The 23,077-nt window shown below is 43.8% G+C and overlaps 6 protein-coding genes across 7 annotated transcripts; 3 read left to right on the top strand and 3 right to left on the bottom strand.

The window, feature by feature from the left end:
• Nucleotides 1-1,723: 1,723 nt before the first annotated feature.
• Nucleotides 1,724-4,316, bottom strand: LOC105288114 (replication factor C subunit 4). Its single transcript, XM_011354134.3, has 7 exons — nt 4,119-4,316; nt 3,734-4,009; nt 2,664-3,057; nt 2,469-2,582; nt 2,312-2,395; nt 2,155-2,236; nt 1,724-1,864 (listed from the first exon to the last, which is right to left on the bottom strand). The coding sequence occupies exons 1-7, from the start codon at nt 4,229-4,231 to the stop codon at nt 1,812-1,814; spliced, it is 1,116 nt and encodes a 371-aa protein (XP_011352436.2). The 5' UTR covers nt 4,232-4,316; the 3' UTR covers nt 1,724-1,811.
• A 1,634-nt stretch (nt 4,317-5,950) lies between these two features.
• On the top strand, nt 5,951-7,745 carry LOC105288088 (proteasome subunit beta type-7). Its single transcript, XM_011354078.3, has 4 exons — nt 5,951-6,113; nt 6,472-6,651; nt 6,728-7,043; nt 7,350-7,745. Exons 1-4 carry the CDS (start codon nt 6,052-6,054, stop codon nt 7,623-7,625), a joined length of 834 nt encoding a protein of 277 aa, XP_011352380.1. The 5' UTR covers nt 5,951-6,051; the 3' UTR covers nt 7,626-7,745.
• LOC105288097 (villin-1) lies at nt 7,557-12,762 on the bottom strand. Its single transcript, XM_011354089.3, has 9 exons — nt 12,240-12,762; nt 11,828-11,944; nt 11,156-11,496; nt 10,310-10,791; nt 9,719-9,999; nt 9,336-9,522; nt 8,918-9,166; nt 8,503-8,799; nt 7,557-8,297 (listed from the first exon to the last, which is right to left on the bottom strand). Exons 1-9 carry the CDS (start codon nt 12,375-12,377, stop codon nt 7,948-7,950), a joined length of 2,442 nt encoding a protein of 813 aa, XP_011352391.2. The 5' UTR covers nt 12,378-12,762; the 3' UTR covers nt 7,557-7,947.
• A 4,125-nt stretch (nt 12,763-16,887) lies between these two features.
• Nucleotides 16,888-17,718, top strand: LOC113562277. Its single transcript, XM_026971134.1, has one exon. It carries the CDS (start codon nt 16,928-16,930, stop codon nt 17,144-17,146), a length of 219 nt encoding a protein of 72 aa, XP_026826935.1. The 5' UTR covers nt 16,888-16,927; the 3' UTR covers nt 17,147-17,718.
• Nucleotides 17,719-17,747: 29 nt separating this feature from the next.
• On the bottom strand, nt 17,748-19,816 carry LOC105288104 (elongation factor Ts, mitochondrial). Of its 2 annotated transcripts, none has more exons than XM_011354113.3 (4): nt 19,752-19,816; nt 18,969-19,124; nt 18,343-18,880; nt 17,748-18,206 (listed from the first exon to the last, which is right to left on the bottom strand). In XM_011354113.3, exons 2-4 carry the CDS (start codon nt 19,122-19,124, stop codon nt 17,986-17,988), a joined length of 915 nt encoding a protein of 304 aa, XP_011352415.1. In that variant the 5' UTR covers nt 19,752-19,816; the 3' UTR covers nt 17,748-17,985. The 2 variants fall into 2 exon arrangements, with proteins under 2 accessions (XP_011352415.1, XP_011352424.1); XM_011354122.3 differs by lacking the exon at nt 19,752-19,816 and adding an exon at nt 19,414-19,662.
• Nucleotides 19,687-21,380, top strand: LOC109610682 (dynein heavy chain 7, axonemal-like). The gene is made up of 5 exons (XM_020030191.2): nt 19,687-19,779; nt 19,877-19,959; nt 20,043-20,347; nt 20,526-20,829; nt 21,055-21,380. Exons 3-5 carry the CDS (start codon nt 20,109-20,111, stop codon nt 21,298-21,300), a joined length of 789 nt encoding a protein of 262 aa, XP_019885750.1. The 5' UTR covers nt 19,687-19,779; nt 19,877-19,959; nt 20,043-20,108; the 3' UTR covers nt 21,301-21,380.
• Nucleotides 21,381-23,077: the final 1,697 nt, after the last annotated feature.

The following is a 23,077-nucleotide window of genomic DNA, read 5'->3' as shown; positions in this document are numbered from 1 at the left end:
CGTATCTCGAGTACGAGCCGGCGTGCCGGCGTCGCGGCGCTCCGCTCGCAAGGTCCTGTCAAGCCACCACGCGCCTCCTCAGGACCTTGCGGTGCACACGGACGCGCCGGAAGGCGTGTGCGCCGCTCGAGAGTGCCTTCCGGTAAGGAGGTTCTGGGATCCAGATGCACTTGTTCAGTCGCCGGAACTGCTCACGATTCTGGCGCTACTAAGATCACGCACTTGCTGTCGGATGGAGTGCAGGATGCACCGCCGCGGCGAAACGCATGCAGTGCAACTAGCCGGCCGCTTCGCCGGTTGAAGGATCGCCGAACATCTCTCGCGGAGAGCCGCGAGCGCCTTGATTCTCCCTTGCTTCTTCAAGGTTCTGCCGACGGGAGCATCCCGTCAGTCACCTTCGTACTCCCAGAGGTCTTGAACCGCTCTATCTCCTCCGCAGGATTCCGGAATACGAAAGACGCTTGTCGATGGATCTGGTGGACCCTTGGAACGGAAGGACACCGATAATGCACTGTGTTTCGAAGGACTCGAGATCACTGATCACGGGCAACGTTTCCGGCGAACGACGGAGACCGGGAAACGCGTCTCTCCTGATTGCTGATCTTGGCTGCTTCTTGGCTGCGGCGAGGAACGCGGTCAGCACGCCTTTCTCGCGAGTACTCCTCTCTCTCTCTCTGTCTCTCCTTTCTCTCCGGAAGTCACGACCTCTACGGCAGTGAGCGAGAGAAAGAGAGGGAGATACCTCTCGAGAAGAACGACGTGCCCCCGAGAAACGTCGTTACTCCAAAACGACGTAGTAGACGAACGATGCGACGACAGCGGCGTCGGCGTCAGCGTCGGCGTCGGCGGTGGCGGCGAGGACGGGCGTCGTTCACGCCCCCGTTCGCCCGTCCCGTCCGTTCCCCTTTCTTCGGCGACGCGACACGATCACGACGGGGACGCCGTCCGCACGGGGGGAGGCGTCGGCGGCGACCTTCCCGACCACCACCCGCGAAATAATAACAGTAGTAATAATAATAACGATCACTATAGGGACACTCGCGCTACCAAGACGTGGAGACGTGGCTCCGTGTCGAGGACGAGGCCAGGCAGCGCTCTAGAGGCACTGAGTGTGATAGAGAAAGAGACAGATAGGCGCGATAGGTGGTGGGAGCGAGAGGGAGAGAGGGAGGTGGAGAGCAAGAGCGAGAGAGCGCTAGAGCCGTTTCTTTCGGAGCGGAGGGACAAATGCTTCTCGACGAGGATTCCTCGCGGGCGGAATGCACGTGCGGTGAACGTGGCACCGCTCGCTGGCACACGAGTTGCACACGTTGTCCTTTTTTTTTCCCCTCACGGACGACACATCCCCGAGAGAGCGAGCGACGACGGCGGTCGCGGCTCTCGCCTCCTTCCTCGCCAACGCCTACACGATACACATTGCACGCAGTAGCAACGACGCCCCTACACGCCGAGGATCAGTGGTGCTCAACGGGCGGTGCTCGCCACGACGGCGTCGGCAAGTTGAGAACCACATTATCAGCGACGCCGGGATGAATTTTATCAGCGATATCGGACGGCGATTCTTCTGACGCGATTAACGAGATGTTGAGAACTTTTCGGACATTGCAAAATTATATTCGATGCTCCAATTGCTCGTGATAGCGCTTTGGTTTTTGACGCCAACAAAATTATAGCAGTAAACGAACGCTAGGAATATTTGACTCTCATACATCCGAAGTTGGTATGTGGTGATTTGTAGTTTATAGTTAATTTTAGGTATCACTAGCTAGTTTATTTTACAAATGTGCAACAGTCAAAAATTCCTGGATGAGCTAGTTTAGTGAAATTTGGATAATCCCTGTCTGGTTACGATCACAAATTGAACCTGTGTTCAAAAAATATTTTTAGATTTACCGCCGACAATTTTAAAATGTTTTTAAAATTGTGAATACGCGATATTTGAAGTTTCCTATTGGTATTACTTTGATACTCTCGACACGTTCGCCATGCCTCGCATTTACAATAGTACATTTAGCTTTTAAGAAAACAAGTATATAACATTACGACCAAATTTATAAAAAATATATAAAAAATTTATAATGACAATTATATCATACATTAATTAAATGCGAATATCTAATAATAACTTAAGATGGTTTTATAATCCTTTCTTACTGTATGTTGACAAGATGGTAGAAAACACATTCAAAAGCTGCAGATACTCATCGCTTCCTTCCGTTAGCCTATAATCGCATACCTAAAAAAAAAACGTTACTCTATTTATATTCAGTTCATATCGTGAATTTTTCGTGTATACGTGTAAAAATCTTACGCCGAGCGCATCACCAATTCGCACTTTCTGCTGGTCAGTTAATTCGTTGGAGAAAATAACCCTCTCGTTCAATTGTTCAATCACCTAAAGTGCATAATTCGGGTTGAACTAGCTAAAAATTTTTAATGCCGAATTTTAATAATAACAATAAAGTAACCTGTGATGCTGGATATCCTTCCAGTAATAAATCATCGAGCAACTTTTGAATATTTGAATAGTTTCCCTTCTTACAGGCCTCCCACAACGTATCAATTACATGATCAGGCACCAACTGAAGAAAAAAAAGAAACAAGTTGAAGCTATTGGACATTAACAAAAGGATTCTTGTATTTGTAATTAAATCAAACTTTACCCCAATCACGTCCAGGGCATCCTCCACAGTGATCTCGTGGTCCTTGCCTTTCAGTCGCGTGATCGATTGCAAGCACATGACAGCCTGCCTCAAGTCGCCACCTGACGCTTCGACTATTCTCTCCAGGACACTTCTGTCGGCCTTCAGACTCTCCTCGTTGCATATGTATTCCAGCCTGGCAATGCTCTTTTCATCGCTCAGGGGCTTGAACCGGAACTTGGTGCAGCGCGACGCGATCGGCTTGATGATCCGCGACAGATAATTGCAGACCAGGCAAAAACGTGTACTGTGCGCCTCCTTCTCCATGATTCGACGAAGTGCCGTTTGCGCGGTACCGGTCATACTGTCTGCCTCGTCCAGGATGATGATCTTGAATGGAGGACATTTCTTTCCGCTGAACGAATAGAGCGTTCGAGTAAAATCGATTATATTATTCTTGCCGATTTACTTGTTTAATAAATTATTAATTATGTTTATGTGATGTGCCTCAGAAAGTGCCAGGGTGATCATGGACCGCAATACAGCACACGAGATCCTTCAGGAAGGGTGATTTCAATCCTTAAGTACTCGTGCTTAAGATTAATTTGACCAAAATAGTTTTCCTTCATTCATATTTTTTTATAGAGCGAAATAAAGCTAGCTTTATAAAATAATATTACCAACAAATATTTGAGAGAATTTAAAAACTTAGAAAAGTTAATATCGAGTAGAAGTTGCAAAAGTTAGATTATGTTTGCTGAGAGGATAATTTTTGCATGTGTACTTGAGGATTAAATATGTCTGCTCGCGCATTTCAGAAGTTTACTGATCTTGAAGCTCTCCTGCAATTCCGAGCACTTTTTCTATTTAGTTGCTAATAAGAGGTACTCAATTACTTCAGTAGTGCCTCCTGATGACAACAAAGTTCGCCCGTTCGTGAACAATCTCGTTTGCCAACATTTGGCAGTCATCAGACCTTTTACTGGTTCATCATTGGCATTGAAAATCATTCTCAAGAATACATTCTATCAATTATAAAAAAAAAACACATAATGAGGAATATAGTTGAAGAAGTATCCGTACAAACTCACTCTGGTCCAGTCGGATTAGCTCTGCGCAGTGCGAAGGACTTGATCTTCTCCCTCACGACCTGGATGCCTCTGTCGTCGGAAGCATTTAGTTCTAGTATCCTGTCCTTGTACATGCTGCCGAACATCTGCCTCGCAGCCGCGTGGATGATGCTGGTCTTGCCGGTACCGGGTGGCCCGTAAAACAGCATGTTAGGGAAGTCGCCACGCTCCATGGCTTGCCTTATCACGTTCACCACCTCCGTCTGCTCCACGATGTCGTCGACATTCTTCGGCCGACTGTAAACAAGATGAAAAACTCGCAGGATTAGATAGAGCTCGTCTTCATGGCAAGCCCTTTGCCCTCGTAGGGAACGTTAATCTTGCCTGAAGCAGAATAAGCACTCACTATTTCTCTACCCATGGCATGAGATTCTTCTTGTCATTGTTCGCGCGGGAGGTCGATGGTTTCTTAACGTCGGCTAGGGCGCCCAATTTCCCGGTCTTCAAGAACGCGTGCATCCTTGCGGCCGGTTTAACAAGACGTAAAATCTCCACGCTTTCCCGCCTGTTCGCCGCCAGGCTCAGGCAAGATTCACAATTGCCTCCATTACCCGTGACACGTGACGTATTCGATACGGGTTTGTTTTCTAGGGACCCTAGCAAATAATGAGTCTCGTTGGATGTTGGATGGATCGTATGGTGGACACTGGAGGCAATGTAAACCACCTTGAAATTTGATAAAATTTTTGAGAGATTTTACAGGGTGCAACTTCTTCGCGATGGTGCTGCCATCGCACAATAAAATGCTTTTTACAAAAATTTGGCAATTTGTACGCACAAAATCGCTGTTGAGCGGTGTTTGGACACAATTAAGGAATATGAGGATGCTTTTCGAAGTGTCTTTAGAACCCATACAGCACACAAACGTTAAATCAACATCTCAGAAATGTTGCATAGCAACATTGCAATGTTCCATCAATATCGCAAAATGTAGATTCGACGTAGAAAAGATATTGCATAAATATCTAATGTCCGTTGAATTGCAATGTCTTGTAGATATTGCATTCAACATTTAGAAACCTTTGTTAGATCTTAGGATTGTTCCTTTTCGCTGCACTTCTGAACAGTGCAATAAGTTAGAGCGAAACAAATATACTTTCTTTCAAGGTGCAATTTCATGGTGTCGCTGGTCGTTTATTTTTAGCGTCAAAACAGATCACGTGATCAAAATTGACCAATGTCCAGCGTTAATTTTGATCACGTGACTTGTTTTGACGCTAAAAATGAGCGACGAGCGACACAATGAACATTTACCTTCATTCTAACTTATTGCACTAGTTCAGAAGTACAGCGAAAAAGAAAACCTATTGATTTAACATTATTAATTAATTATTACTAAATATAATATAATTATTTGTTACATATAAGAAGAATGACAATCTTTAAATTGACCATTAATTAATAAAATTATTTGTTACATGTTGTTTCAATGTTGTAGCAACATACAGAATCAATGTAGAAGAATCAACATAGATTCTGAAAAAAATATTTATATTTTAATATTCAACATTGTAACATCTTCGCAACGTTATTTCAACTTTCTGTGCTGTATGGGAAGCGTCATAAAAGAGAATTCTGTTCTCCTGTATTCTAACCTCTAATCCTAAAGGAAAACACAGAATTCTCTTTTATGACGCTTCTAAAGTCACTTCGAAAAGCAGTCTCATATTCTTTAATTGTGTCCAAACACCGCTCAACAGCGATTTTGTGCGTACAAATTGCCAAATTTGTGTAAAAAACATTTTATTGTGCAAATATTGTGCGATGGCAGCACCATCGCGAAGAAGTTCACTAGCAGCTCCAGCACCCCCTTAATTAAAACATAGAGCTTCTTGTATAGCTAATAATATCTTGAAAATATATGTAAAGAGCATTTAAAATGATCCCCATGAATACGGTCGTAAGATCCACATTGCATGAGTCCGCATAAACTCAGAACAATTTTATAAGTTGTCTGCAACAAAAAACGCAAAAGCACAATTATTGCAATAAATTATAGAGTTTATATATCAACATTTTATAATTAATTATTGCGTTCAGAAGACAAAGATCAGATCAGTGATTCTTCATTATGATTGGCTTCTGCACTTAGATCCAGCGAAGATCTAGAGGCAAGAACCAATTATATTAAAGAATCATTCCGATTGGTTCCTCCGCCAGAATACTGGGCATGATTACGCGAAGTTGATAGCAGGGTAACCAGTGTCAGTGCATAAACGCGTAGTGGTTGTGTCATTTTTGGTCATTTTTGCCCGACGAGATTTGACAGAAAAGAGATCATGACTTCGCTTCTCGTGCCGGAAATTCCGTCGCCAGGCTTTTCCTTCGATCTTTGCCAGAGGTAAAGATTTTATCACGAGCTTCGCGAATAATATTACGCCCATTTCTAGTAATAATTGTCTGCAACTAACCTATAATGCGTTAATATTGCTGTGTCACAGTGAGCAAAAGTAACAATTTCTTTTATTAAAAAGACTGCATCGGCGTGTCAAGAAGATTACATAGACTAGTCAATTGTAACAAGCTAGCCTCTCTGTGTGTATTATTAATATTTATTCTAAAAGTATTATCTGGTATTTATGCAAGTATGCAAGAGTATTCATGCGATTAGAAACGTCATATGTACCTTGACCACAGCTTCTCAACTTCAAACTCCGTCTAGATTCAATTGCTTCTGTTAACACTTGTACATTTTACAGGAACAATACCTTGATCGAGAAAGGCTTCGCCGCTCCGAAAGCCGTCAAGACCGGCACTACTATCGCTGGCATTGTATACAAGGACGGCGTTATTCTCGGCGGTGACACGCGGGCTACTGAAGACACCATTGTCGCTGACAAGTACAGCCTGAAGATTCATTATCTCGCACCCAACATGTAGTGAGTATCACGGAATATTCGATAATGTACAAAATCACTTTTCCAATACGCATTAAGCCTGGCCAATTATTCCCAGTTGCTGCGGAGCTGGGACAGCTGCCGATACCGAAATGACCACTGAGATGATATCCAGCAAGTTGGAGCTGCACCGTCTCAACACCGGCCGTGTCGTGCCCGTATGCACCGCGAATATGCTGATAAAGCAGATGCTGTTCCGCTATCAGGGTCACGTCGGCGCCGCGCTCATCCTCGGTGGCCACGATCTCGACGGACCGCAGTTGTACTGCATTTATCCGCACGGATCTACTGAGAAATTAAAGTACACTACTATGGGATCCGGCTCGCTGGCGGCCATGGCAGTCTTCGAGAGCAGATGGAAGCCCGACTTATCGGTATATAAAGAGTGCTTTTAATTCTGCTTTAAATCGATTAATTGATTACAATCTAGAATAATCAATTACGAGGCTTGGGGAAAACTATTTTTTGCTTTTCAATAAAAAGTTGCTCGGTTTAAAATATTGCAGTATACGATTTATTGTTAAATATAACGTCGTATGTTAATTCTAGTTAATTCTAATTTTATGCATATATCTATAATTTATTGATTAATCACTATTCGTGTAGCTTCTTGTATTAAAGAGAATCTTTTTCAAAAATATGATTACCGTCGAGTTGAAAGTGACTCTCTACAATTTTAGGAGGAGGAGGCGAAGCTGCTGGTGGCGGACGCGATTCGCGCGGGTGTGTTCAACGACCTGGCGTCGGGATCCAACGTGGATCTGTGCGTCATTCGCAAGAGCGGCGTCGAGTACATACGACCGTACGACACCGCGAGCGTGAAGGGTAAACGACAGATCAGTTATCGTTACAAAGCCGGCACTACTGCTGTGCTGAATAAGACGGTGCAGCCGATCATCATCGAGGACGAGACGGTGCACAGAATCGAGTCCGAGCCAATGGACACGTCCTCGTAAAGTTCCGTTAAGTAATTCAGCGTTCTAAACTTAAGTTATATAGTAAATTTTCTCCAAACACTGAAGCGCCTGTTGCCAAGGTCATCAGATATTTGTAATAAAGATTGCTATGACGTCGCAAAATTGAAGCGTGCAACTTTTTAATTCAAATTCCCGTGTAAAAAAGTCATCGTAGCTCAGCTGATTAAGAATATCGATAAAACTTACTAGAAACTAAGGAAAGAGGAAAGTTTCTCACTGAAAAGAAAAGCTAATTAAAATGTCGAGTATCGTCTTGTACGCAAATGAATCGTATTGCGCAGGGAAAACTCCTTAAATTCGCTCAGAAGAGCCCAGCGGCCTGCTTGAGCCGCTGCCTCTTCCAGGTCGGTAGCTTTTCAAATTCTACGGGCTCCATCTTGAAGATCGCGATAAAATTGTCGTAAGTTAAATGCATCTCCTTGCGGCTGACGTCCACGCCGCTCGGTAAGTTTTCTGGCTCGCTCTTCAGCACCGCCGGCGGATACTTGATGTAGTTGTCGAAATCCGTAGCGGCTTTCGAGGTTGGTTGGGCCCGCACTGATTGGTCCCGGTCCTCCAGTAGGCCGCAGGAGACCTCGAAGGGCTTGTAGTCCCTCAGCAGATTGTGATTCCAATTGTCGAACAGTCCGATGAACGTGGCTGGTTCCAGACCTGAGGAACGAGATGAAGATGGTGAGAACTTCTTCAAGGTGCAAGAAACTCTAAGAAAGTTAAATATTTCAGACAGGCGCGGACATCTCTTTGAATTCAAAGCCAGTCTCTTGACACTTGTGACGTTTCCAGACCTTTGCGCGGCCCGAGAAAAATGCCCAGAAAATTTTCCAACCGTATCTTCGACTCTGCGCCGCATGCTCACCTTGCTTGATCACGGAAATGGTCGTGTTGCGATTTCGACCTGCGGGATGCGTGTAGAGATAGATGGTCGCGTCCTCGACGCACTCCTGCAGACTCCTCGGCGCGGAGAACTTGCCTATCCACATCCAGATCACGCTGCCAGCGTCCAGCAGCCAGGTGGCTTCCGGTATTAGGGAGTTCTGGCGGAACCCGAGAACTTGCTCGCCCACAAAGAGGCCATTCTCGGTGCGGCATTGGAACAGGTGCTTGTCCAGCTCCTCACCGACTTCCTCGATCTCTGTGTTATACGTGCCTCTTCCTGAAGAAGAAGAAATTGAAGAAGATTAAGAAAAAAAAGCTGCGTTAAAAGCGCTTAGGTATGCTAAAAATTAATTAACTAATTATTAATAATTGAAAATTTAAAAATTGAGTTTTACCTCCGAGCTCAGCCCAGAACTCATCGTCCTCCTTACCCTCCGCGACAAGAGGCGCGTTTCTGGGTGCGAGACGTCGCGACGCCTGCCGAGCGTCGCCGGTGCTCTTGCCACCACACCAGACAACTGGCACGCTAGAGAACAGGATAAACACCGCACTAGAGTCCAGGCTGCTCGCTCGCAATGTCCGCTCCACGGCACTCGAGGTGTACGGCGTCGAGCCGAATACTCTGACCAGATATTTCTTCGGCGCTACAGAACAAAAGCCTTTATTAATTCTAGAATTTCATTCTCTTATCAATGCAAAGAAAATATTTTTAATATTCTTTTTAATATTAATATTATTTTTAATATTCTTTTGTCTTGCTTGTTAGATTTTTTTATTTTTGTTTAACGACTGTGTGGTAAAAAGATACTCTACGCGAGTCGCGGTGTCGTCCGACGAGTATCTTCAACTTTCCGTCGTAGATTTGCAACAAATGAGGCGGCTCTCTGCCTTGGGACGCCTTTACTAATTGCGCGGTCGTCTCTTCGGATAAACGACAGGCTGCCAACAAGGCTGCGTCTCGATCCACTTTGATGGAATGGACACCTTCCCAACAGTAGACCTGGGAAAAATTTATTACACTTACCTAATACCTTTGATAATTATCCAATAAAAAGAATAACTTTTCAATATTTCGTGCTTCACAAAATTGGATAAATTTCAAGAAAAAATATTCAAATTTTTAATCCATTGAATTTTTGCATTTTTTTTTTAAGATGTCAATGAACCCAAAAAGATCGATACAAAATTCTACGTACAATACTTCGACACCTTCGTCCCTGTCCGTACTTGTACAGCATCACGTAGCAAGCTTCAGCATAGTAGATTCCTTTATCTTCCACCTGGATCATGCCCTCCTTCTGCTCAACCCTCCACAGGGTCCTCTCGCCGGAACCGTCGTCTACCAGCTGGCATTCCGCTGCCATCTTGGGTCTCTCGTTCATGTAATCGGGCTCGAAACTTGTTGGCAAGGTCAAAGGTCTCGTCTTGGAAGGCTCCCAGCCCCTCAACAGTGCCTTCATTTCCGCCGGTTCGTGACCTACGTTTTTCCCGTTTTATTCATTTTACTTTTGCGTAATTTTCTCGCTGTACTCGCGATTCTGTCATTAACAGAAATTTTCGTAGGTATTTTTGCAATTTCTTTATTCAGTTTTTATTCAATCCATCCACCCATTTCGCCAGTTTTAATTAACTCGTTCAGTTTTATTACAAAAGCCCTTGCAATCGTTTTGACAAAACGAAATTGACACCGCTTCTAGAGTTTTTGTATCTGTCCACGTTTACAAAATTCATGTCTGCGACACGTAGATTATTATTTTACATAGAGGAAAATAAATCTAGTCCTGTACCTTCCGCTGCTCTGGCCACCGGCATGCCGTCGCTGTAGTTCTTCTTCTTGACGAAGCCGCGTGCGTTCCTCACGGCTTCTAATCTCTCCCTGGCGTTGACGTCGCGACCCACCCACGCCCAGACCCCGGCTTCGCCCCGATCCACTAGGTACACGGCATCGGAGGTCAGGTCACTACGCAGGATCGGCCCGGACTTGAGCTCGGCGACCTTGTACTTGCCGGACTGTTCGCTGCACCTGTATAGCTTGATGGGACTCGGTGGGTTGACGCGGTGTTGACGATCGGGTGCTACCACCCTTGTTGTAGGTTCCAGCACGCTGCCGAAGAGCGCCCGGTCGCCCTCAGAAAGCGTCTGCTCGTAGCCATCTTCTACTATTACCACGCGACCGTTGTTGTTCTCCTTTCGGGATTCCATAAGACTTGCGGCATGACGTTTGTGTAAAGGGTCTGACAGAGACCCCAGCCATAGGAAGACGACACCCCTGGAACCAAAGAGAACATCTTTCTCAAAAAAATAAAGTAAAGCATAATTTTGAGAAAGTTAAGAATAATTAGATAGTCAATATTTTTTTCAAAATATCGGAATACAGAATAGATAGGATCCAATAGTTCTCTCTGTGGAACACATTTATCGCTCCCAAGTATCACGGAAGTGTCTTAGGCATGTTAGATTAGACCTCATTTAGCGCCAAAGGTATCAGACCCATCATTATCCGAAGACGTATATTTTTTGTATGCAGAAACTTTCACCAACCACGCGGGTTCCACGTCGTTTAATGGAAAGCGAAATCGCGTCGCATTAAGCCGCGTGATTATCCTAAATGTGCAGGACTTCCTATCACGCACTTTGCGCAGACGTCCACCAGGATGACATCTCGACAGCTGAAGTGCTCCCAGTGAACTCTCTCCAATTCCGTCAGGATCGGCACGGTCACTCCGGAAACACGATGAAGAGTGCAGGGAAGTTGCTCAAAGTGCTGGTTCTCGATGATCAGTCGCTGCCTGAAGTAGGCGAGAAACCGGGGGCTCTCGCGGCCCTGCGCCTCTCGTGTCAGGATCACTGCTGAAACTTGCGAGTCCAGCTCGGCGGCGCGGAGCGCCGCGGCGCCGGAAGCCGTCGAGTCGCAGTTTGCGCCAACCCAAAAGTGAATAGCGCGCACCACCGTGCTGCCTTTCAGCTCCTTGATCTACCAATGAGGTCCAAATTATTTTCTGAAGCATCGCTAAAGAAAGACAGTAGAAGTTATATAAAAATTATATAAAATAGATAAATAAACGAGCAAAATTCTTCAAAAATTGAATTACATCGATTTTAAGGCGTAATATCGAGATTATATCGAGATTCCGAATTATATTTGCTTCTGAATTTTATGAATATATTTCCGCTGGCGAATTTGAAGATTAGATTTGAAGAAGTAAATATAATATTTCAGGAGAGACGAAAGCATGAATTTCGTATGCGAGACGATTTCTTGCGGTTTCTCTCACGGCGACGCAATACAATGGAGGTAAAAGTACCGGCATTCCCGGGTAGGGAAGAGCACTGTCCTTTGCGGACACGGTATACACGATGTATGCCGATTCAGAGAGGAAGAGGCCCATGTTACTGCTGGTCACGACCGTTGCGCGTAGACCCTGTTCAGCAAGCATAAATATGTTATCAAATGGTATATAAAAACGGTAAAAAATAATAAATAGATTAAGAAAACGAAGCATAACAAAATTCTGATGAATTATCACACAAATAACGAAATACAGATTTTACTTAATTTTTTCCATTTTTCAAACTACATTTATATTGTTTCATATAATATTATATTGTACATCTAAGTATTTATTTCTTCTTTTTTCTCTTTTTAGGAAAATATCTTCTAAATTACTTGTTCTTACTTGATCTTGTCCAAGTAATTAATGAATCCAAAGCACTTACCTCGATCTTCCAGACTCGAAAGATGCTGCTGCTCCTTGGAATGTTCCTGAAGACCTCGCCGCCGGAGTCATCGCTGCGGCAGCTCCTGTCGTCCTGCGGGATGGTATTCAAACTATCAGGATACAGCACGCTCGTCATATTTATCCGCAATCACAAATAAGAATCCTCTCGATTAAAGGCTCTGATCACTAAAAAGTTTTCTATGGCCACACTTGCTCCTCGTTTCTCAAGGACGACGTCGCATCGTAAAATCGCGATAAGTCGATATCGAAGCTGCGCGACGACTGCTAACATTTAGCGATCTCGATCAGAAGTGAAGCTGAGGCTCAAGCACTCGAACGAGTTCCTGAAATTATCATAATTTCCCCGGTGATGGTAACTGGAGATGAATTTCAGGGTCGGCTGGCAAACTCTCGCGTGTAGTAATTAGTGATAACTACTAATAATTGGCAGTGTCGATAACATTGTCGGGATAGCTCATGCGAGCGAGCGCTCGCAGCCGTGAACGAGCGGAGCTTCAGCAACGGCGAAACGGCACTCGCGCGCTACGCGAGTGGACTGAAAACTGGGATAGCAGAACTCGCGCGAGGATCTCCGGCTCCGCAGGTGCATGCTCGAATGCCTGCCACACGCACTTGTGCGCGTGCAGCCTTGGCCGAGAGATTATTTGACACGTTAGATACTTTTTAATTTAAGGGGGGAGCCTGCTTTAGAACGTTGAAAATAAGGTATAATTTTACGAATTTTTTTGGAGAAACTATACAGCGGACCATTATAAAACTTTGATGCATTTATTAGTACATGTTTAAAGATAAAAAAAATTATTTTTTGATTTGAATATATCGCCTGTAGAGGTCGTCCTGGAGGCATCTTAGTGCAGCCGGCATTGTAAATTGGTGAGCATTCTCCCGCCTCCAAATTTCATCCAAACTGAAAAATTGAAATATTTTCTTGTTATTTATGAATTCCCATCGTCGATGAACCTTTAATATTCATAAAAACATTAAGTTAAACAATTATTTTTGCATGAAAAAGTTCAAAAACTTTGCCTAAAAATCGTACTTTTGTGTTCTAAGCTCCACCATTTTGGCACTTTTCAACATTTTTCTTCTCTCTTTGGTTCATCGACGATGGGAATTCGTAAATAACGAGAACATATTTCAATTTTTCAGTTTAGACGAAATTTGGAGGCAGGAGAATGCTCACCAATTTGCAATGCCGGCGACGCGGCTGCACTAAGATTTCTCCAGGACGACCTCTACAAGCGATATATTCAAACCAAAAAATAATTTTTTTTATCTTTAAACATGTACTAATAAATGCATCAAAGTTTTATAATGATCCGCTGTATAGTTTCTCCAAAAACAATTCGTAAAATATACCTTATTTTCAGCGTTCTAAAGCAGGCTCCCCCCTTAATTTAAATTCGATTCATGTGACTTTATTGTACTTACACTGGATACATGTATCCAACTTGTCAATATAATTTAACTTAATTATTGGGGGTTTTCCTTATCTGAGTTATTTATCTGATTAATTGTTGAATTGGTTACTTAGTAATCTAGGCTTATTCTTCATTAATTTCATTTCGGCATCATTAATAATTTAATTAGCTCAACGGGTTTTATAAAATAGAAACATTTATTATTATTGAAAATTTGAGGAACTATCGAATAAATTTGAAAATTATAAAAAATACTCTAATAGATGCGAAATTTCGAATTTTTAGATTTTACATTTTTCTTTCGAGCAAATTTATTTATTAAGTTAATTGCCATAGCCAAGTCGAGAAGCCGGAAGTGAATTTCTGAGAGATACTTTTTATCGCGAATCATCGCAGCTGCTCGTGTTTTAGCCGTGGGGCCTGAAATAGTCAACTTCGCGGCGCGTTTGCGAGTTGATTGACCTGTAACTACATCGGATCCCGGTAAGATAAGGCCCATTATGCCGCGGCCGTGCCACACCACCATCGCGCATTGTGCTGGTTTTGTTCTCCTCGTTGCGTGTGCGTGAGCGCGAGCTCGTTCGCGTTTCATTCATGTACCCACGCCTAGCACTCGACGGGACGAGTACACGTAGCGTGCACGCATACACGCACGTCCTGAACATCATTCGACGATCATCGTCAACCGCGCGGCAGGACAGGAAGTCGCCCCACACGCCCACTGCCGCGCGGGAATTGCGCCAAAAGGTGAAAATTCGCGGTCGCTCAACCGCGAACAGTCGCGAGAAAGGATTCATCACTTTGCGCATGATGACTCGTTTATTAGAGGGGATGACGTAATGAACACAGGAAAAGGGAACCTGAGATAAAAATTTGGAACACTGAAACACAATTTCTACTCTTGTCTTTAAAAAGAAATGAGTACAGACATTAATTACGGAATTACGAATATCACAAAACAAATGTGAATATCATATAGATTGAAGAAATAAATTTAAAACAATATAGGAACCAACTTTATCGAATTAATTGATAATTAATTAATATTCAATTTTATTAATATAAATTAATATTCAATTAATGATATTGTAATATTCAAAGTTGAATACGCGAGTATTAAACCGAAAACAGAAAAAAAGATGCTCACGAGCTCTAAAATTTATGAAAAAATGAGAGCAAAGATTTCGTGCGGAAATGTGAAGAACGAGGAAACATTTATTAATTCGTAGTCAATGTAAATTCTCCCAGGAAAGAAAGAAATTTCTCAAAAGTAAAAGCCTTCAGAGCCGCAAACAAGAGGCATCCTTAACTACCTACGCCCCCTGACTTTCTCCAAGAGTCGTATGTACAGCTGACGGAAGTCTAACCGCAAGTCGCGAGAGGAACATCCTCTTCCACGGTCGCAGGAAGACCGCCTGAGCGGAAGAAGCGTATCCGAAAACTTCGCGCTCACGTGACCTCGCAGCCCCTCCCACAACACGAGCCGAATCGGAGCGATCACTCACCCGCCTGAGGAAATCCATTGTTCTCGCAGTCTCGCGCGTCTCAGACCTCAGACCTCAGATAAGGCCCACTCGCGAGCGACCCATTCGTGGATAAGCCTCGCGCGCCCGCGCGGGGGATACGCGCGAAGGAGCAGGATACGCCTGGTACCTACGCGCGCGCGTACTCTCGCGTGTGCGCTGGCTAACTGTACACGCGAACAACTAACTGATACTCCCCGGCTGAAAAAGAAACCGTACCGGTGCCCGCGAAGCGTCCGGAAGCGGGCCCCGGAACTCCGGCCGGCCAACCGTGACCGGCAACAGCAGCAGCAGCGGGAGTGAGCGAGGAGGCCCCTGAATAGGCGTGCGCTTTGGGCCCGCTCGATGCGGGCCGCCGCTGATCTCACCTGGGCGCGCAACGCACCTGTTCCTCTAGGCCCGCTCCAACATTACCTTGCCGCGGATAGATGGAGGAGCACGGTACTTTATTACACGTCCTAGAACACGTAATGGGCCCAGCGCGCGAGTTTAATGCGCGACGCCAGCGGAACGAAGCGCGCGAAAGGAGAACGCGAGAGTGAAGGATGAAGCGGAAGATCGATGGAAATTAGATATTGGATCGCGCGAGCTAAAATTGCATATGCATTGATGGAATTGATTGGATAAGGATCTACAGAGGAATCTTGAAGCGCAGATAGAACGATGGAAGAATGAGAGCTCGTAGGGATGAAAAGTTAGATTCGTTTGATATTTTATGCGTGGAAACTTGTACGTTGCCGGTTTTAATTAATTAATAGTAGGCTGCATTTTTATTTCGCGTCATATTTTATAATTAATGTGTCGAATGTTTCTGAGCTGAAATAATGCAATAATTTGCATTCTCGTATTTAACGTGGAGGGAAGAAGGAGAAAGAGAGAGCTAGAGAAAGAATTTAATTTTTTCGCGCATTATATAGACACGTTACGATAATTAAATAGTACAATGCGGGGCGCTTTTACATTTTGCTTACATTATGATATTATGTTTCATGTAACGAATGCTTCATAATTAACATTATTATCAGTTATAAATTATTATGATGCGCGTTATTATTAAGCAAAATATAATTGTGATGTATTATCCATCTATAATGTTTAACATGTATTTTATAAATGACAATATCACATAACACAGTGTGTAAATGCTTACCTGTTCCTACGTCAATGCAATTACGTGAAGGCCTTCTTTATTTTGCAAAAAAGGGACTTTCTGTTTTCACGCAATTACCGTTTCTTCTTCTGATCGATCGCCGTCTTTTTGTCCTGAAGACGCATGACTTCAACTCGATCAGATCCCTGAAACAAAGTGCGCTCGCCGCGCATTTTTCCCTGACAAGAGCCGACGATAAAGGGATGAGGGCCTGGTCGACAAATGTCAGAGTGGCGTCTCCGTCTTGCCACCCTTCGACTCTGCGGAGATCACGCAATGGATTGGCGAAACGAGGAGTCGGATCAGTCGAGCGGTATATCGAGATAGAAGGTCGTTCGTTGCGAGCCTCCTAACGTACACCCTGTGCCTTTTCTTTTCCCGGACAGTCGAGAATCTAAAGTGGGACGAGAACGATGACCCCGAGCCCAGGACGAAAGACGTCGCCGTCGATCTGGGCTGCAACCTTTGCTCCCAAGGAGTTCAGGTGAAGTTCTGAAATCACAATTTAATCAGAATTTTGTTTTATTTGGAGTAGTGAAATGATCTCGGAGAGTGCTTCATTTAGGCTGGGATGGGACTTTGCAAGGATGTCAGTAGCTTCACGTCTGTTCTGGAGCAGCTAGAGCTTGAGCCGAACGATCATCCAGAACTTCGGACGAGTGACGCGCAGACGGATTACTTCAACGATTCCGAGCAGGAGGATGCCGTCCCGGTTTTCAAGACGAGAGAGATAGCTACTTTCCAGTTGGTGGTCCAGGGACCGGAAATCCTAAATTTCCAGGTGCAATAGTTTGGCTTATCTGCGACTGCTACTTCTTTCGAGGAATCATTTCATTCTTGACGATAGTAGGACAATTTTAATGATTTAAAGTTCGGTTTTAATCGAGCTTTAAAAGAGTTTCGAGAGTATTTAATTTCACAGGGGGACGCACGTTTGTATATATTTAATTATTTAATTATTCTAAAAAAGGGATGAAAAATCGTTTGAAAAGATAATAAATTCTGCAGGGTACGAGGCATTCCCCCGCGGACATCGCGCCATACTGGAAAAAGGACTCCCGGATGTGGCTATGGAAGTCGGTCAGATTTGCAAGGAAGATACGAGGAACCAAAGCGAAGGTTCCCGCGGACGCGTTGAATCGCAAGGAACTTTCGTAGCGCGCACTTTTTACTCGATAATGTACACACGAATTTTCGGATCTCGATTTTATTTTTTTTATATGTTTTGACGTTACTCCAAATGATTTTTACGCACGAAGAGTCGATGTATTTACCGAAGAATTGATGACATTTAATATAAGTTGTATTGAGATTTTGTATGTGGCTGCAATTTAATATCTTTTGATAATTAAAAAAAAAAAATAGAACAAATGTAAGAAACGATCGTTTTTGAGCTCTACGCTTGAAGCGCCAAATTTATTACATAAGGTAATACATTGTACACATAGCGCTAAGGTACGATACTTCGATACGTTCTCTTCTCTCGGATCTCATAACGAAAATAATAACAGTCGCGGAAATATATACGAGCTTTATGTGTAAATAATGTGAGATAATAATTATAATAGAATAACGGGTGCGATGGTTTTGCAGAGCACTCGAAGAAGATTGATTATTCGTCACTCGATTTCAACTGCAAGCGTCTTTAAGCTCAGACTTCTCCTCGAACTTTTCCTCGCCGACCTCGAAGCGCGCGAACTCGATGATCTCGGCGCTCGCGTCCGTCAGTAACTGCTGGACGGACAGACTAGGATCAAGCAGAAACTCTTGATAGATCATGCAGGGCTCCTCGTCCGGGTTGTCGTGCGGTTCGTCCACTCGCGCGTTCCCGATCTTCTGGGGATCCATACCTGCGATAATTTTGTTTTTACTTTATAACGTCAATTCTAAGGAATGATGATGAATCAGTTTGAAACATCCAAGTGGTTTTCCGCGTCTGCGGCGCCAAGAATCACCGTCTTTCCTCGTTCTCGAAGTGGAACTTACCAATGATATGCTGGCAGAGTTGCGTGCCCAGCATGTTGTCGCTGTTCTGCCATTTAACAGCCACGAGGGCGCCGTACTTGCCGAAGGACACCGGTATGGGGTTCATCGGCGCCGGATGCGTGCACCCGTACAACGTGACATCCGGCAGCTTCACACTGATGGCGAGCGCACGCTTCAGGGTGATGTTCTCGCCGACGGAGCCAATCGTGAGGGCGGAATGGTCACCCAACGACTTGCCATCCTCGGCTGGCAGAGTCTTGAGACTGTCCGTGTGGAAGAGAATTCGCTGTACTCCATTTTGGGAATCCCACTCCTGGGTCCTCGCGTGAGTCAACACCGCGGAGGCCACCATCTCCGCGAGGCCGTGGAATTTCTTGTTTCGCGCCACGAAGTCGGTTTCGCAGTTGATCTCGGCCAGCACGGCGTGATGCCTGTCTACTGTAACTGTGATCAGGCCCTGGCTGGTGTTGCGGCCCTGCAGCTTGGCTGCCTGCGTCCAGCCGTGCTGCTGGGCCTGTTCCTTCAACCACGTTTCAGCCTGGAGCAATGAGAAACTAGGAGATTCGGTCGTAAGTGGACTAAGGTCGCAGTGTGCACAAATGAAGTAACCATATAGCATCTCTTACCCTCTCTATATCGTTCTCATGCAGCTCCAGGGCCTTTCTGCAGTTGGCGAAGGTGTAGCCAGTCTTCTTGCGCAGCTTCGCCAGCAAGGATTTGTTCGTGGCCTGCCAGAGCAGGCCGTTCGTGTGTATCAGACGGAATATCTGTGCCGGAATCATCTGAAATGTGATGTCGCTTGTGAAATATTAACTTGAGGTCAGGTTCAAGGATCGTTGTTAGCTTGAGGTCAATCTGAAGCTCAGTCGACTAAAGATCAATGTAAATGTAAACCAATCATTTAGAGGTAGAGAGATGTTAACGCACGTGATCTAGAAGCTACAAGAAACAATATCACTTGATAACATCAATGAAACATTGCGTGAAATTACGAAAAATTCACTTGAGAAAAATATTAGAATCACATGGTCTAGTTTCAAACTCAATTGGTTGCTGCGTTCAGGATATAACCTAAAAACCGCATGTGAATTCTATCCTTTCAATCGCTTGTCGCTGCGAGGGAGACGCGAAATTATCTTCCCGGCAATTAAGATATTCGTAGAATTCGCGAATTTTGCTGAATCGATCAACTGCGTTGCCTGGAAACTGCAATCGAAAGTGCAGTTCGCGGTTAACGCATATTCTCAGGTGACTTTGACACACGGGGAACGCATGTTAGTTGCGTACATGCGAGGTAATCGTAAATTAAGCTTGCAAGATACAGGCACGCCGATAATTTGACGTGATCAAGTTTATTTTGCGATCTAAACGGAAAGAAATCGCCGCATTCAGCGACACGCAACACTTACCGTACGTAGAGGTTAGAGTGCCACACAGGTCCGTAAACGTTCCCTCTCGTCACGTGGGTGTTTGCGGGGGCCCCACGTTGAAGATTTTCCATGAAAGTTATTGGAATAATTATAATATATTTCAGAATAGTGTTGCTTATTTATTCATGAAGCGCAAAAATAAATAATGTACAGTTACAATTATATTTAATTACAGTAAATAATAATGGTAATAAAATTACGCAATAAATAAATAAAATTACAATAATGGTTGAAATGATTCAGAATCATTTTGTTACGTATGTTTTCCAGAGATATTATTATGAAAATTGAATAAATGTCGCTTCGTGACGTTAATTGTTACAATCACGATTGAAGATGGAAAGTACTGACATAGAAGAAACGAAAGGGCAAAAATTGCGATCCAAAGATGAGCTTTCCATCTCAAAGATCCTCGATGCAAAAGTGGCACCATTGTTTTCTCTGCCGTCAGACTTGATGAGCCCTAAGAGACGTAAAAAGAAAGAACAAGAATTAATAAAGCGAAAGGAAAAAGTGCAAAAGTCCCGCGAGACCTTGTACACCGCAAAGCGTCTTCGCGAAGAGAAATTTCGCAGGTAACATAAAAGTATTTAAATAAAATATTAATTTTTTTCGAGCTTCGTGAAGTAAAATGGAATTATGGCGGAACATCAGGTTCTTGATAAAACATCTCGAGATTAACGTTTAACTATTACCGAGTTATCCTGGAAGAAATGCGATGCTTTATAAATGGACCCTCTCCCCTGCGATTAGATTTATGGTGGGTTTAATAGTGAAACCGGAGTTGCCAGCGAAGGACGTAGATCTGAGTGATGATAAGGACATCAATCGATATTATTATTACATTTGCAATGGGGTTGATACGATTCATACGGCGAGCATCGAAGAGGAGCTCGTCAGGGCGATACTCGTACTGGTCCCCGAAAACTTGCGTGATCAGTTTCCCGATTTTTCCAATAATTTGATGACCGAAATCAAGGAGGACTTCACGAGAAACATCAAGAGGGCCATTGTCGACTTTGCGCTCACGGATCATACCGAGGAATATCTTTCGAAGGTTGCCTAGCTTACGAAGAAATTAACTATTGAATAAAAACTAAATCTTCCTGAAATTAAATTAGATATAACGGAGACTGAATTTAATATTTTACAAATAACATTGTAAATAATATTAAAAAAAAGATAAAATAGATTAATAGATTAATTTCGCATTTATCTTGCAAAAGTTAGAAATACATAGGTACGTCGTCCCATCAACGATGATTCAATTTCTACATTTCAGCTCGATGGAATCGAGGGAGGCGAGCTGCGCGATCAGCCGGATTTGCGGAAATACATGAAACAGTGTCGCGAAATTCTGCGCCTCGATCTGTACCTAATAAATCCGTGCATGCGGATGACACTGGAGCAATGGATTCGCGATTACAGGTATCGAGCTACCTGCGATTTGACGCCGCGCTGCGCCTGTATACCCCGTTTTAGCGAAGAGTGTCAATTTCTTTCAGCCAATTCCGACTGTTCGATTTAGACCTCATTGCCGGACACGAGGATAGCTGGGATTTAGCGAATTTCCACAGTCTCATCGTCCGGCAGATCACCGCGAATCGGCGGATTTTGAGGAGAGTCTGGTACAGCGGAATTCAAGAGATATTTCTCGTGGTAATCACGCTGGAAAGATACCATTGTTAACAAAAAGCGCGGCGTGCAGGAGCACACGAGGCAAATGAACTTGAATAATTTATTCAATTAATGATTTATTTGATTTCGTATTCTTATCCCTTGTTTTTTTTTTGTGCCGATGTACGCGTTGATTTATTACTTTAGTTTTTATTCGTCCAGGACCGCAGATGAAAGTTTAACGCAGGGTAAATGTAACGCAAGATTTAACGAAATACATTAACGATTTATTTTACTCCGAACCCAGATTACCCTCTTCCCACCCTTTTTATTTGTCCGTTGATTTTTCTCAACGTTATGTATTTTAGATACATGCAAACATTTTAGTCATTTTTAGAAGTAGCAAAAACATTTGCTTGAAGCGTCGAAAAACGAAGCACATTTTGCTTCCTTGTACCATTGCTTTGCAGAACGACCGGAAGAACCTGGTGCCCAGTCCGCTGCGACGCAAGCAGTTCCGGCGATTCTTCGATTGCGTCGGCAAGCTGATGGAGTCGCAGCTTTTAACCGCTTGCAAGCGCTCCTTGCGGGACTTCGTTAATTATATCGTCCACGGCAAGGTGAATACGAGTGTTCCTCGCGATCGATCGACGCGAAATCATTTTCAGATGAGCGAACGCGTACATTCAAGTTTTCTTCGTCCGTTTGTCTTGTCGCGCGTTATTGAAACATTCCGAACACACGATTTCCACCCCCGTTTGCCAATCTCTGCCCTCTGAGGTCCGACCGTTTCCGCTGGAAGCTCGGTTCCTAATCCGAATGTTGCAATGGCCGGAGAAAAAGTTTAAAGAGATAATAAAGTAAATTTCATCTTTTCAAGATAAAGACGTTAAGTTTTACCTTCTTGAGTTTGAGATCGTAGATTTCACGTTTTCGAGATGAAGGCCTTCAATTTCATGTTTTGTAGATTATTATTTTTGTGGCATAAGAATTTAATAGTGACATTGGAAAATATTATAAATGCTCTTACCGATATGTCTGTTCCTTTATATACATTCGTTATCACAAGTTTTCATCTTGCTATTAGGAAACTTATTATTCCAAGGATTCTGCAGCTTCGTAACTGTCACGTTATTTCCACTTTTTTTTATGTTAAACATTTCCGCTAACGCTCGCAGTTTTTCCGCAGCCTGTACCCTGCCGCTTTAAGGTGAGCATTGTCGTTTCCAACGAGCTCGCCTTCGAGCCGTCCTTCGACAAATTTAAGGAATCGCTTTGCGACATTCTCGAGACAATGTGCAACGCCGTGAGGAATTTCGAAAGACTGGAGACGCAGCTCTATCTCGACTGGGCAGGACCTCCAGAATTCCTCAAGGTTCCTTATCAAACTAGCTAGATAAATCTAGTTTATTACTTTTCCTGATAAAATCTTTAGCTACGAAATAACTTCCTTTTCTCACATATTATACATAATTATTCTGATTTATTTCATTACTTTTACATTTCACGTCACGTCAATTCATGAAGTACCATTACTCGAATCAGCTTCATTATAAATAATTCCATGCTCCGCAGCCGAAGATATCGCAGCTAATCGTGGAGCAGCTGAAGGCGCAGTTGATTCAGCTGATCGATCGCGAGACAGTAATCCCGGACCGGAAGCTGGCAGAGCTGAGGAAGTGCTTATC

Source organism: Ooceraea biroi, chromosome 7, assembly GCF_003672135.1.
Source record: "Ooceraea biroi isolate clonal line C1 chromosome 7, Obir_v5.4, whole genome shotgun sequence".
Lineage (NCBI taxonomy): Eukaryota > Metazoa > Arthropoda > Insecta > Hymenoptera > Formicidae > Ooceraea > Ooceraea biroi.
This window is presented reverse-complemented; position numbering and strand designations above follow the sequence as displayed.